Here is a 14,744-nt window from a genome sequence, read left to right as displayed (position 1 = left end):
ATTTCATTGGCTCTTCAAAGAGTGCAATTTAAAATTCAAAAAGGTGCAATTCGTGAGTAAAAAATCGCAGTGCTGAGAGTCAATCAGATTGCAGAAATCGCCAGTGATTTCAAAACGGATATAGTTAAATGATGAAACGTGCAATATCTCTCGCATGCTTTAGTTGGTTTAATTAATGGATGTCGTCTTTTCTTTTTAGTTTTACCTATTATTTCATTGTATTATTTTTAACATCTTTTTAAGCCTTTTGTTTAATAATAATTTCAAATATCATATTTCCCGACCTCATATGTTATTAAGAGCGACTGTCCAGAAATATCGAGCACGGGGCGGCCACAGTCAAAAAATAAAAGTCCTTCATTTTTGGTCTGTAGACACTATTAGATGAGTTTATGAACGTACTGGGGTCGGTTTTTCGATCTACGTAAAAAATCCGGATTTTTTTGAAAAAAACGATTTCACCCCGTGTCGGTCTAAAAATTGCTCAAGAAACGGCTGCGAATTACGCTTTCAAAAACATTCTCGCTCCAAGTGAAAACCCAAGTTACAATCAAATTTGCAACTGAATTCAAGAAAAGGGGTGTTGAACAATTGTTCCAGGTGATTTTAGACGTTTTAAACTAAACTTTAGATAGAAAAAATTGCATTCTTCCAGCACAGTTATTCACAGTCTCGATTTTACCTCACATTTATAAAAGCGATTTTTTGCATGTGGCCATTCTCCAATTTTTACAAAACTCAAGCTGTACAATGTTCAAATGATAGAATAACACGAACTACAAAAATTAGTTTGGGTTTTTTCACAGGCCTTATGAAAACGTTATGCGAAGTTGGAAAAATTTGCCATGTAAATATGCAAATTAGCAGTTTGTTTACATCTCCACACCACAGATCACGGCCGCGAAAAAAGTCATCTAAAATAGTTTTAACAGCTTATTCTACCTCCTCATTTGCATATTCGAGATCCCGTGAGATAGCGCATGCGTAGTGAAGTTCATCTTGCGTTTGCGTTCAGTGAAGAAAAGTCCACGTTTTTGTTTCGGAAAAGATTTTAAGAAGAACCACGATTTTCTTAGAGAAATAGGTGTCTACCGACTTCCATCGTCCCGAGGGAACTCTCAGTTCGTGGTTTGGCAAGAACTTCTGAAGAATGGAGCAAGGCCATGAGGCCAATAAGCGTCAAGGCGAAAGTCTTGCAAAAAGATCAGAAACCACCAGTGGTTTAACCACCATGAAAGAATCCCGAAAGGGAAAGAATACTGTCGAAAAAACTTCCCGAAAGGGAAAAGGGCTCGAAAAAAGTCATAAGACGGGAGAAAATCCCACGAGTCCCAAAGACAAACAGCCAGAAGATGGCCACTCGAAAAGTTTGGCGCCAAAATCAAGCAAAGACCAAACCGAAAATACCTTGCTGGCCGAAGATGTAGATGACATCAAACAACAACTAGCAAACATTACTGGATCTTTAGCTAGCCTTACACCAGTAATTACTGAGATAAAAACAGCCTACGATAATTATAACCAGGCTGTTGATGAGTTGTCAGAAAGTGACAGTGAATCGCCCGCCAACGAAAACAATGGCGGGGAGGAGGAAGGTGAACCTCCAAGGAAAAAACCCAAGAAAGAACTGAATGTGGTTCTCGCCGACATGGCGAAAGTGGTAAATAAACCACTACACAATGGAGAAGATCTCGACTCGGATTTGGCCGAATTATTGACAGAACTTCTAAGCAAAGGCACCAGCAAAGACTCGCGCGAAGAGCTGGTGGAGAAATTACCCACGCCAGGAAACTGTCAGCGACTAGAGGTCGTTCGAGTAAACCCTGAGATCTTCAATAGTGTGAGAAAGGAAGTAAAAACAGAGGATGTTATGCTACAAAAAGCACAGAAACCTCTTCTTAAAGGAATAACGGCAGTAGCTAAAGTGCTAAGTGACTTTATGAAAGCTGAAAAAGATAAGAACATTCCAGCCGAAATGGCGGACATGACAACAAACACAATGCAGACTCTTTCAGACAGTCTGTCACTGTTAAGCGATGCTTCGCATGAAATTGACTTGCGAAGAAGAGCTTTGTTCAAATCAGATATGAAATCTGAATATCGTTTGCTGTGTAGCGATCAAAACCCTGTTAAAGATCTGCTATTTGGAACTGAGCTAGGCAAATCAGTAAAGGATTTGACGGAGGCCAGCAAGGTCACATCTAAAATTACCTCGAAACACAATAACTACAGGAGACAGAACTCAAATGGCAGCCAATATGCGAGGTCAGATCAGAGAAGGTTTCCTTTTTTAAGCCGGGGCAGAGGCTCTACTGGAAGGCAAAGAAGCGGATACACAGGGTACCGAAATCAGAAAAACCAATCCCAGTATCAGCCTCGCAAGTGAATTCAAGTTTACATATCTCTATTCCTCTTGTTAAGGTAAGCAACCTTGAGGAAAATGATCATATTGCATTTAAAACAGAGAAATCTGTTCTGCAAAGTGAGAATACACTGACCAAAAACCAAGTTTTGCCAGCTGGCCGTCTTAAATTTCATGAAAATGAATGGAAAAAGCTAACTTCTGACAAAACAATCCTAAATATTGTAACAGGGTACGAAGTTGATTTCATTTCACCACCAGTACAAACAACTCCTTTGAGACAACCAAAACTTCAATCAGTTGAAGAGAAAGCTCTTCATACACTAGTAGATGAGCTATTAGACAAACAAGTCATAGAAAAATGTGAACACGAAAGAGAAGAGTTTATTTCACCAGTGTTTTTACGAACAAAAAAGAATGGAAAATTCAGATTGATATTAAATCTCAAAAAACTGAATAAAAATATTTTACCAGTTCATTTTAAAATGGACACAATACAGTCCTGTATAAATGTAATGGAACGGAATTGTTTCATGGCATCTCTGGACTTAACTGATGCTTATTATTCAGTTTCTATCCACCAAAAATCCCAGAAATACCTAAAATTTCAGGTGGGAAACCAATTATACAAATATATCACACTACCAAATGGTCTTAGCTCTGCACCGAGAATATTTACAAAACTCATGAAGCCAGTGTATTCCACTTTGCGGAGCAGAGGACATATCTCAAGTGGTTACCTAGACGATAGTTTTTTATTGGGAACGTCATATGATCAGTGCATGAATAATATAAATGAAACTTATGATCTGTTTAGAGACCTGGGGTTTCAGGTCTCGGAGGAAAAATCGGTAACCCGACCAACCCAAATTTTAGAGCATTTGGGGTTCATATTAAACTCTATTGACATGACAGTCAGTCTCACACGGGAAAAAATTAAAAATATTAGAGTCCTTGGTAAAACCATTTTGGATAATAAAACATGTACAATAAGAGAAGCAGCTAAACTTATTGGAACTTTAGTTTCTTGTTCTGTTGGAGTGGAATTTGGACCACTTTTCTACAAACAACTTGAAATTGAAAAAATTGAGGAACTCAAAAATAGCAGAGGTGATTTTGAGGCCTTAATACAATTCTCTAACTCAGCTAGAGAAGACATTAAATGGTGGTTAGGAAACCATTACAAATTTACTAAGAAAATTTCCCACAACAACCCAGACTTCACCCTTACCACTGATGCCTCCCTGGAAGGGTGGGGTGCACACCGCCAAGGAAAGGACTGTGCAGGAGGTAGATGGCTTGCACATGAACAAACCAAACATATAAATTGTCTTGAACTTGAAGCTGCTAAATTAGGACTACAGTCTCTGTGTAGCAATGAGAAAAATGTACACATACACTTACAACTAGATAATGTCACAGCAGTAACATTTATTAATAATATGGGTGGAACTCACTCTTTGGCTTGCAACAAAGTAGCTCGTGAAATCTGGTTGTGGTGTATTTCAAAAAATATATGGCTCAGTGCGACACACATTCCCGGAATACAAAATGAAATAGCTGATCGGTTGAGCAGAAAATTTACAGATAGAACAGAATGGCAACTTCATCCCACTGTTTTCAAACAGCTAATAGAACTCTGGGGGAGGCCAGAAATAGACTTATTTGCCTCCCGAAACAATTATCAATTCAAGCCTTTTGTATCATGGCGTGCTGATCCTGAAGCCATGGCAATAGATGCATTTTGTTTAAGTTGGAAAAATAAGTATGTTTATTTATTTCCACCATTCAGCATGTTGACCAAAGTTCTTCAAAAGCTCCAGGAAGACCGAGCTCAAGCCTTGCTGATAGCACCATTGTGGCGGACCCAAGTCTGGTTTCCAAAGATGTTACACATGTTAATCCAGCGACCAGTGTTGCTTCCAAGAGACAAATTTGTGCTACAATTACCACACAACAGAAAACTGATTCACCCATTGTGGCCAAAATTGAAACTGATGGCATGCCTTTTATCAGGGGACGACTCCAACAACAGAACATTTCAGAAAGAGCTTGTGAAATTATCCTCTCGTCATGGCGAACAGGAACAACAAAACAGTACAGAGTTTATTTGGATAAATGGAGGAGATACACAGCAGAAAGAAATCAAGATCCCATTTATCCAACTGTAGCTAATATAATTGAGTTCTTAACACACCTATATGACTCTGGAAGCAGTTACTCGGCAATTAACACTGCCAAATCAGCATTGTCGGCAACTGTTGAGCTTGCCGATAGTACTTCGAGTGTTGGAGAACATCCTCTAATTAGAAGATTTGTCAAAGGAACTTTTCAGACCAGACCACCTCGTCCAAGATATCACTCAACTTGGGATGTCTGCAAGGTGCTAGATTTATTAAAAACATGGAGTCCTGCCTCAAAGTTGGATTTAAAGTTACTCACTCTCAAGCTAGTTATGTTATGTATGTTAGTTACTGGTCAAAGATGCCAATCAGTGCACATGATGGACCTTCAACATGTTTCAAAAGGGAAGTCTTCCTACAAGTTTTTTCTAGATGGACTTATAAAACAATCCAAACCTGGAAAGCAACCACCAATACTGGTGCTTCCTGCTTTCCCTGCAGACAGGAGACTTTGTGTAGTGACTTACCTAAAAGCTTACATAGCTAAAACAGAAACTATCCGAAGGCCACAGAACACAAGGCTCTTTCTCAGTTATAACAAGCCTTTTCAGCCTGTTACCAGAAACACTATTTCTAGATGGGTCAAAACAGTAATGGCACAATCAGGCATAGATGTTAAAACATTCCTACCACATAGCACCAGGTCAGCATCAACCTCGGCTGCTTATCGCAGTGGAGTGCCATTAGAAACAATTATGGAAGCTGCAGGATGGTCATCACAATGTACATTTGCTATTTTTTACAAGAAAGACATTAAACCAGACAATTGTTATGGAAGCTCAGTTTTAAGCTGTGCTTTATAAAGATGACAAAAATGTTCAATTAATTTCATATTAAAATGTTTCCATTTGAGGTTATTGTGTGTTTCCCTACTGAAGGGTACATTGACACGGGCCCACGTAGCTTTGAAGTCTCACGGGATCTCGAATATGCAAATGAGGAGGTAGAATTAAAAAATTAAACGAGGCTTACCTGTAAGGTGAAGTTTGATTGGGATTCTACCTCCTCATTCTTGCATAGAGAGATCACGTGCCCACCCCATTGTCTGGTGTATACCCACCCATTTCTTGGGATAACATGGGCCCGCTTTAAAGGATGAACTTCACTACGCATGCGCTATCTCACGTGATCTCTCTATGCAAGAATGAGGAGGTAGAATCCCAATCAAACTTCACCTTACAGGTAAGCCTCGTTTAATTTTTTAATTAATCCACACATTAGCCTATCTAAGGACTATCTAAGCATGATTGGCCTCTGTTATTATTTTAAACGATTATTTGTTGAAGTTAAGCCTACACTTTCGGTGTTGAAGACACTCAGCTTGCTTGCCTCGGTGGCATTCCATCGGTGCGTAGTAAACTTAGTAATCATAAATGACTGTTAACATGCTCTATAAACGTTACTATTCCTCACTAGTGGTATCCAGCTTATCACATAGTATTTTCACATACTGAGTATGCTTGAAAGTTTGCATTACTTTGTAAATAAGCAGGGATCAAACCTGTCAAAGCGGATTATGTGAGCTGATGGCGTGACAAACGACAGTTTGCGCGGAGCCGGACGTGACGTCGTTTGGTACAGTACGTTTTTTATTGCCTGAACATCTTGTGATTTTGCATAAACTAAAGAGAATCACTCGTTATCAAGACTCTCTATGAGCTTTCAATGATATTGTTCTTTACGACAAAAAGACCCCGATTTGAATAAGGCTGCGTTCATATTGTATGGCAGAAGGGGCGGGGGCAGATGAAATCTTTAAATGACAAAACAATTCTTAAGACCACCCAAAAGTCCCCCATTTCTCTGAAAAAAGGTTTTCAACCTACCACCCCCCCCCTTTTTATTGGTAAAACATTTTCCGATCCCCCCTAAATTTTATCTGCCCCCCCCCCCCCCCTTCACCACCACTCTCTGCCATACATTATGAACGCATCCTAATGTTCAGACATCAAAGAACTAGTTTATATAACCAGTTAACTGGAATCATCGAACCACATCCCACATCGATTTGCAATCAAGTAGCTTGCGTCCCTCGTGTTGTTCGACTTAACAAAGTCAATTCTTCCATTCGTAAGATAACTTCACTCCCCCAGGACTATTTCTATATGTGTTAGCGACTGGTCATAAAGTATGGGGGGTTGGGGGGGGGGGGGGGGTCGGGGGGGTTGGGGGGCAAAATCAGGGGATGGGTCACATAATTTTGAACTCCTTAAAAGGGGTGGGCTGTTGATAAAATTTGACAACTAAAATGGGTGGGCCTGCAATTTTGCTTCTAAACTTGTTTTGGGTCATCAGGATTTTCAGCATCATTTTATGTGGGCCACGATAAAGAACACTGATTCTATTCTGATTTTGCCCACCCCTACCCCCCCTATATTTTATGACCAGTCCCTAATCAATGATGTAGTAGCGTCAAGCTTGCACAATTTCATGACTGAGCACTGCGCAAGTAGTCATGGCGTCGTATAGACCGTATATATTAGTCAATGTAATGCTAGCAATCCACCAACCTTCCTGAACCAACAGTAAGAAAAACACCAGTCTCTTTTAACACAGTTTTCGATCCACTTTTGCTCAAACCCCACTCTGCTTTTGGATTCCTTTTGACATCGGCTTTGTGCTGAGAAAGAGTTACGGGTACAGAACATTTCACTGATGTCCGTTTCCAGCTGACGCCCAAACGCACGGTGATTCCGACAGATTGCAAGGTTGTCTATGTTTCTAGAGGGCTCAAAAATACATAGTCTTGCGAGAATTAATTCGACCTCGGTTTCAACTTCAACTATACTAAAACATCGTTTGTCCTCAGCGATATCCCGTTTACATCTTGTCAAAGGAACGTTAGTGACAGATCTACTTCTTTCTTTTGGGTCAAACCCACAATGACCACCAATGATAGCTTGAAAGGAACATGATTCACGAGCCTCCATAACTGATGCTCACCATAATTAACAAATTTCTATACTGACTATAAACACTTTGTTAAAAGCTGCTTTTATTTTTGTCTACCTGGAAATGTACAACAAATTTTTGGAATTTGATTGAAACTATCAAATTCCTGGACATTTCGGCCACACACGCGTCATGTTCAGATCACAGTTCTATCAAATCGCACTATCGACATAAAATGTTATATATATATATATATATATATATAACATTTTATGTATATATATATATATATATATATATATATATATATATATATACATATATATATATATATACATATATATATATATATATACATATATATATATATATATAAATATATATATATATATATATATATATATATATATATATATATATATATATATATATATATATATATATATATATATATATATATATATATATATATACTTTAAAATGTATTTTCTTTTTTCTCATAGTCTTATATCAGATTTACGCTTCCACGAAACCAGGCGAGTTTATCATACATTCGATCTATTGTACAGCCATGAAGCTAGTGGGGTAGGGGAGGGGGAATTGTATATCGGGCTACAACTGCACTCATTATACATGTAACCAATTTTAAACATGACTTCGATCAAGCAAGAAAACATATGACAGCTAAAAAAAACAAATCTTGATAATGAGTGATTCTCTTTAGTCTATGCAAAATCACAAGATGTTCAGGCAATAAAAAACGTACTGTACCAAACGACGTCACGTCCGGCTCCGCGCAAACTGTCGTTTGTCACGCCATCAGCTCACATAATCCGCTTTGACAGGTTTGATCCCTGCTTATTTACAAAGTAATGCAAACTTTCAAGCATACTCAGTATGTGAAAATACTATGTGATAAGCTGGATAACACTAGTGAGGAATAGTAACGTTTATAGAGCATGTTAACAGTCATTTATGATTACTAAGTTTACTACGCACCGATGGAATGCCACCGAGGCAAGCAAGCCGAGTGTCTTCAACACCGAAAGTGTAGGCTTAACTTCAACAAATAATCGTTTAAAATAATAACAGAGGCCAATCATGCTTAGATAGTCCTTAGATAGGCTAATGTGTGGATTAATAAGCTGTTAAAACTATTTTAGATGACTTTTTTCGCGGCCGTGATCTGTGGTGTGGAGATGTAAACAAACTGCTAATTTGCATATTTACATGGCAAATTTTTCCAACTTCGCATAACGTTTTCATAAGGCCTGTGAAAAAACCCAAACTAATTTTTGTAGTTCGTGTTATTCTATCATTTGAACATTGTACAGCTTGAGTTTTGTAAAAATTGGAGAATGGCCACATGCAAAAAATCGCTTTTATAAATGTGAGGTAAAATCGAGACTGTGAATAACTGTGCTGGAAGAATGCAATTTTTTCTATCTAAAGTTTAGTTTAAAACGTCTAAAATCACCTGGAACAATTGTTCAACACCCCTTTTCTTGAATTCAGTTGCAAATTTGATTGTAACTTGGGTTTTCACTTGGAGCGAGAATGTTTTTGAAAGCGTAATTCGCAGCCGTTTCTTGAGCAATTTTTAGACCGACACGGGGTGAAATCGTTTTTTTCAAAAAAATCCGGATTTTTTACGTAGATCGAAAAACCGACCCCAGTACGTTCATAAACACATCAAACAGTGTCTACAGACCAAAAATGAAGGACTTTTATTTTTTTGATTGTGGCCACAAATTTTCGATTTTGCTCGATATTTCTGGACAGTCGCTCTTAATAATGTTTTTGTTTATAAAGAAACAAGATGCCATAAGCACAAATATTGGAAAGACCTTGGCTAAAAACGTTTCTCGGCCACGACAACTATTTTTTTTTTAATGATAGAAATGATTCAAGGCAAATTGACCTAATTCACTATGACGTCACTGCTTGTTTTTTGTCGGGGATAGGATCGCCAAATCCAATAGAAAATTCAACTATATTTGCTCCTAGCGAAACAGTTTAATCTAAAATGGCCTGGTTTTCAGATATAATATGTGTTAATATATACTAAGAAATATTCTGAGCGTTTGCTGGCTATTCTACTTCTCTTCGTGGAATGATACGGGATTTAGAATAATTTTTGGTTAGTTTGCGTTAATTTGACCCCGTCCGACGACCATGATCCTTTGCGTTTAAGCAATAGATTGTTGAATATTGTTTTGATGTGACGTCATAGTGAAGTAGGGCAATTGTGGTGTTAGAAAAAATTGGTTTTGAAAGTCTTAGCAATGCAACGTGGAAATACACGTGATTTGATCAGAGAGGGAAAGAAGGAATATAGGTGAGAAATGAAAATCGTGACGTTTTAAGTTTGTATCCTTTTCACATTGGGAAATCTCCAGCTCAATATACTAAAGTACGTTATTGGAGGTGGAAGGGCGTGGCTCCTGGGATCATTTTGGTCCTTTATTTCAGAGCCAGGCTTTCTAGACTTCTATCACAAACGCTAAGGAAAATAACATCTCACGCCTTCCTCCTCAGTTCCTCTAAATGGATAACGCTTTCTTTATCAATATCGTATATATAAACCCCTTTAAGCTAAAAACAGATAAGTAGTATAATTGAATATGATGGCAAATAGACCATTTTGAATACAATGGGTCTAATGTTTTGTCCCCCCAGGGTCTGTTACGAATATATCCAATAGTGAAAGGTTAGAGTGAGATGTTATTTTATGCTAAAAGTTTAAAAAGCCTTTAAAATAGATTCAAAGAGCCTTGGGTTCCAATTCATTTGAGAAATTTGAGATCTCATTTCCAAAAAGAGACGAAAAGAAAAAAGGAAAAAAAAAAAAAAAAAAAAAAATCATGTAAATTAAACGTCACAAGTCCGAGACAAAAACATGCCTCATAATCTTTAACTTCAATTTTAACTTTATTGGTGATACTTTTGCTTCATAAAACTCGTTTATCTAGTAAAACGGATTGTCAATTTTCATTACATTCCTTGTCTGTGTATTTGTATTTGGCTCGTGTGTTGTTTTACTTGCTGCTTGGTGATACTTGATCATTATTATATGCCTTTAAGCTAAAAACAGATAAGTAGTATAATTGAATATGATGGCCAATTTAGGACATTAACTAAAATGGAAACGGTAAGTCCTTGCTTGGTACATGATTCAATTAAGGGATATAAAACGCGGATGATTCAATTAAGGGATATAAAACGCGGGCGCATTTCTCTGTGCCGTGATATGAACGCGCTAGGAGCTGTAGAGCAAGAGAGAAGCAAACTTAGTAACACGAGACGTAGCATCGCAAAACAGAGACATAAACATGCGTTTTATATTGCTTTTATAAAATATTTTTGAATGATTTTACGCGAGCAAGTCTTTCCGAGATAGCTTTCTGATATATACACAGTAGCCAACCAATGAGTGCACGCGTTATATCTCATATATTTCATAAATCATATATATTTTTCTTAAATAATGTACTCCGTTTTAGGGCGTTTTCAATAATGACTACCAACACATGCAGTGGCGTTTGCTGTCATAATTCTAATTAAGTTGTTCAATGCATTACTCTCGATCAACAAAATTAAAGCCTATCTAAATTTTAGTTATCGTTCGATTCAAACATTCCTGATACGATCTCGTACCCACAGCCTGCGTTTATTCTGGCCTGCGGCGAAGAACGAGGGCTCTAGCCTATCCACTTTTTGAGACCAGGATTTCTTGGACTTCCGGTATACTTCCATGCGTTTAAAGACTTAACAAAATTTAAAAAATATGTTTCCGATAGTTCTAATTTTTATTTTGATCGGAAGTAAACACAGAATTTTGTCTGAAAGCATGTTTTTCATTTATTATTTTTCACTTCCGGAAAATTGCGCACGCGCCAAAAAATTGATTATGAAGAAACGCAGGCTCTGGGTACGAGATGGCTGTGGAAATGATGGTTTGAGAATGCGTAATTACAGCTGACGTTGACATGTGCTCTGATGTTAGTTTCTCGAGTGATTTTGAAATGTTTCAACAATTTCTTTATTACCAACCTGGTCAACAGAATCCGCAAAACTTTGTGCAGTACCTTTCGGCAAATTTGTTCATTCGCTTTTTTCCATACAATACACAATGTTCTTTCCGTATGACCTAATAACAACAAAAACAAGTTATAATTGGATTGCAGGTGAATAATAGATTAACAGGATACTCCTTGGCTGAAGAACTCTTATGGGTGACCTAAGCCATGTGACCAGGTAGAACAAACAAACTGAACTAAATAAGCAAACAGAAAGGCAGGTAAGACAAGAACAGGCAGACAGATAGAGAGAGACCCAGAAAAGCAGGCATTGGTTAACAACAAACAAGCAGACAGACAGACAGGCAGACAGGCAGACAGGCAGACAGGTAAGACAAGAACAGGCAAGGCAGGCAAGCAGGTAGGAAAAGAAGTAGTAAGATAGAAACAGGCAGACAGGCAGACAGGCAGACAGGCAGACAGACAGACAGGCAGACAGGCAGACAGGCAGACAGGCAGACAGGCAGACAGGCAGACAGGCAGACAGGCAGACAGGCAGACAGGCAGACAGGCAGACAGGCAGACAGGCAGACAGGCAGACAGGCAGACAGGCAGACAGGCAGACAGGCAGACAGGCAGACAGGCAGACAGGCAGACAGGCAGACAGGCAGACAGGCAGACAGGCAGACAGGCAGACAGACAGACAGATAGAGAGACCCAGACAAGCAGAACAAATCCCCATAGCAAAGCCTTAAACCCTGATCAATCTCACCTCTCCGCAGATGTAGTCACTAAAACGGTTGATACAACCTGTTCAAACAAAGATGAAAGCGAAAGGTTATGGAAAAGGAGAGGACTGGTACATAGAAAAATACTGAAATGAGGTCTACTATCTTAATGTACTGAATTTGGACATGAAAGATAGTAAGTTGTATGTAAATTGTACCATTAGCTGGCAGATGATACACCCTTTTTTTGGTTTTACACTCATCTTAATAGCAGATATCAGAGTTACACTCTATTGGCTTCAAAAGGCACTTTTTTTAAGTCGAGGCATCTGGGTCAACGATACAGTAAATGCAGATACAGAAACTGACGCAAATACCATGACTTTAAATAATTCGGTTTGAAGGCAACGCGAGGCTGCAAGGTTAGAATTATACTACCTTGCAGTCTCGATTGGATGCTTTGTGTTTGTATAGGAAATCGCACGATCTCGAGTACAATTTGGAAATTAATAGACACGAGTAATGTTTTGAAAGTTCTTGTAATTGCACGAGCCTTTAGGCGAGTACAATTAAAGATCTTTCAAAACATTACAAGTATCTATTAATTCCAAATTGTACGAGAAGATCGTGCGATTTTTTGTTTATAGTTCACTCAACAAAATTTCAGTAAAAAATGCGAAGCGACGCCGTTCATCTTTGTCTATTTGGCGGCCGATTTCCAGTCCATCGTGCAACTGAAATGTATAAAAAAAGATTAGTTCTTACGGCTTTAAAATTTTATTTATGTTTTTTAAGTACAAAATGATATAAAATAATTGTTTTGACATTGTTTTGGCCTTGTTGCCATAGCGACTTAACTCGGTACTCCTACGGAGTACAATTAACGCTATAATTGTACTCCTCTCGACCAATCAGAGTCGAGTAATTTTGTTGAGTGTACTATAAGACCAATGAACTGATATATGGAAAGTGGCATGCGAGTGGCTATTTTTGGTGTATTTTATTTGAGGCAGCTCAAGTAGTTCTTTTTACTGAATACTGATCTCTCGATCCCTTTCCTCAATTATTTTTACGATCGATCAGTCCATTGAAAAATTCAGTTTAGTCAACTTGTATCTGAGCATGTTACCTGATGGAAGACGTGTTGGTTTTTGTTCTACCCCCGAACATGAAAATAAAATACGATAAGTAAGAGTTAATTACCGAGAACGGAGGCAATAAGCCATATACATCCCGAGGGCCGTAGGCCCGAGGAATGTATAGGCTTATTGCCTCCGTTCTCGGTGATATTAATTATTATATTTATCAATTGAGAAAGTTTTCTATCAAATGTTGCTCATTATAAATGCAAAGTCTATATATAGTTATTAACCGGGTTAATAACTAACTATATATTGACCTCGCATTTATAATGAGGGTTATAACAAAAATAAAGCCTTGTGAATAACAAAGAAAAACGTGTCAATTGAGAAATGATCATTACATATTAGTTTTGGAACTTTAAACAATCCCTATTGGAAATAAATTGTAGAGAGGCTTTGCATCATCACGTTTTGGCGGCCACGAACAATTGACTCTGGTCTAGTCTGATCATGAGAAAGAATTCAGTTTCCAAGAGGAGAAAAGAGTCTATAGTGCTGACTCAGTCTCAATCTTTCTCAAAGAAGGGAAATAACAAAAGACACGGCAGGCATGTTAAATCCAACTAAGATGGCGGCTATAACGTCATGTGCAAACGAAGAATTGTTGTGCCTGCTGTCATTGCTTTCATCACGTGGTGGTGCAACGCCTCTATACTGACACCACTGAAATTTCATTAAGATTATACTGATTTCATTTTGTTTTTTAATTTAGTTGATTCGAAGTGAGGGCTGCAACCCGCCACGCGTTTTTGGCATCATTTTGGTCTCGTCGGCTAAAATCAAGTTATATTGTCAAATGAATCATTATGGAAAAGGATTTTGGTTCTTTGCCGAGTCACTGAGCAGATATTTTCATAGTTAATAGAAGGGAATTTGCTTACCGCGGAAGCCTTCAGGCCGCTTTTCGTCTTCAAGATAGAACCCAGAAACCTGGCTGAGAAGCATAACACTGGCAATTACGAGAACAATGAAGTATGACGATGATGCCATGTTTACTGACAGAGATTCTCTTTTCCTGGAATCAGCCCTTTTTTCCACTGAAATATTAATGTTTGTTGATTGCGTTTTGGGGTTGAATAAAGGAGTGAACTTAACGCGCTTTTATATGTTTTACTGACCACTCAAAAAAAGGGTAGTACCTCTAAATTGAACAACAATGCTTATTGTGAAAGCAGATGGTTGGTGGGCGTTGTACCGCATTCATAGGTGTCACCGCAAAAGCCGGTCGTGGAAATGCATATATGAGGTTTGATACACTAGGATAGAGAAAAAATATAAACACTTATTATGGTCTTGAAACCTCGAATGACCTATGACATCAGTTATCATCAAAGCCTAAAGAAATATCGATCTATTAGCCGTTCCGAGGTTGAGGGAAAACTCTGGGTCGATTTGGATTTGCAATGCCATTTAGGGAT

At 38.2% G+C, this 14,744-nt stretch overlaps 3 protein-coding genes across 3 annotated transcripts; 2 read left to right on the top strand and 1 right to left on the bottom strand.

Annotated features, from left to right (window-relative positions):
- Positions 1 to 442: 442 nt before the first annotated feature.
- LOC148908717 (uncharacterized) lies at positions 443 to 4,293 on the top strand. Its single transcript, XM_089035050.1, has 2 exons — positions 443 to 2,421; positions 4,155 to 4,293. Exon 1 carries the CDS (start codon positions 1,151 to 1,153, stop codon positions 2,384 to 2,386), a length of 1,236 nt encoding a protein of 411 aa, XP_088891176.1. The 5' UTR covers positions 443 to 1,150; the 3' UTR covers positions 2,387 to 2,421; positions 4,155 to 4,293.
- On the top strand, positions 3,271 to 5,348 carry LOC148908716 (uncharacterized). The gene is made up of 2 exons (XM_089035952.1): positions 3,271 to 3,786; positions 4,155 to 5,348. Exons 1-2 carry the CDS (start codon positions 3,271 to 3,273, stop codon positions 5,346 to 5,348), a joined length of 1,710 nt encoding a protein of 569 aa, XP_088892078.1.
- A 5,001-nt stretch (positions 5,349 to 10,349) lies between these two features.
- On the bottom strand, positions 10,350 to 14,342 carry LOC116287015 (U-actitoxin-Avd8d). Its single transcript, XM_031693623.2, has 5 exons — positions 14,208 to 14,342; positions 13,314 to 13,340; positions 12,229 to 12,266; positions 11,491 to 11,587; positions 10,350 to 10,521 (listed from the first exon to the last, which is right to left on the bottom strand). The coding sequence occupies exons 1-4, from the start codon at positions 14,314 to 14,316 to the stop codon at positions 11,495 to 11,497; spliced, it is 267 nt and encodes an 88-aa protein (XP_031549483.1). The 5' UTR covers positions 14,317 to 14,342; the 3' UTR covers positions 10,350 to 10,521; positions 11,491 to 11,494.
- Positions 14,343 to 14,744: the final 402 nt, after the last annotated feature.

The sequence above is a fragment of the Actinia tenebrosa genome, unplaced genomic scaffold (assembly GCF_029948245.1).
Source record: "Actinia tenebrosa isolate PJP-AT-01 unplaced genomic scaffold, QUT_ActTen_1.0 PGA_scaffold3__52_contigs__length_22856419, whole genome shotgun sequence".
NCBI lineage: Eukaryota > Metazoa > Cnidaria > Anthozoa > Actiniaria > Actiniidae > Actinia > Actinia tenebrosa.
The sequence above is the reverse complement of the archived record's forward strand: the minus strand, read 5'-3'. Positions and strand labels throughout refer to the sequence as shown.

What these genes read in the sequence shown, in the direction of transcription:
- LOC148908717 (XM_089035050.1), top strand. Translation starts at nt 1,151, where the DNA reads ATGGAGCAAGGCCATGAGGCCAATAAGCGTCAAGGCGAAAGTCTTGCA.
- LOC148908716 (XM_089035952.1), top strand. Translation starts at nt 3,271, where the DNA reads ATGACAGTCAGTCTCACACGGGAAAAAATTAAAAATATTAGAGTCCTT. An exon ending in AACTAGATAATGTCACAGCA is followed by an intron (nt 3,787 to 4,154) that starts GTAACATTTATT and finishes TCCACCATTCAG; the next exon opens with CATGTTGACCAAAGTTCTTC.
- LOC116287015 (XM_031693623.2), bottom strand. Translation starts at nt 14,316, where the DNA reads ATGGCATCATCGTCATACTTCATTGTTCTCGTAATTGCCAGTGTTATG. An exon ending in GCGGCCTGAAGGCTTCCGCG is followed by an intron (nt 13,341 to 14,207) that starts GTAAGCAAATTC and finishes GTTCGGGGGTAG; the next exon opens with AACAAAAACCAACACGTCTT. An exon ending in ACCAACACGTCTTCCATCAG is followed by an intron (nt 12,267 to 13,313) that starts GTAACATGCTCA and finishes TTGTTTGAACAG; the next exon opens with GTTGTATCAACCGTTTTAGT.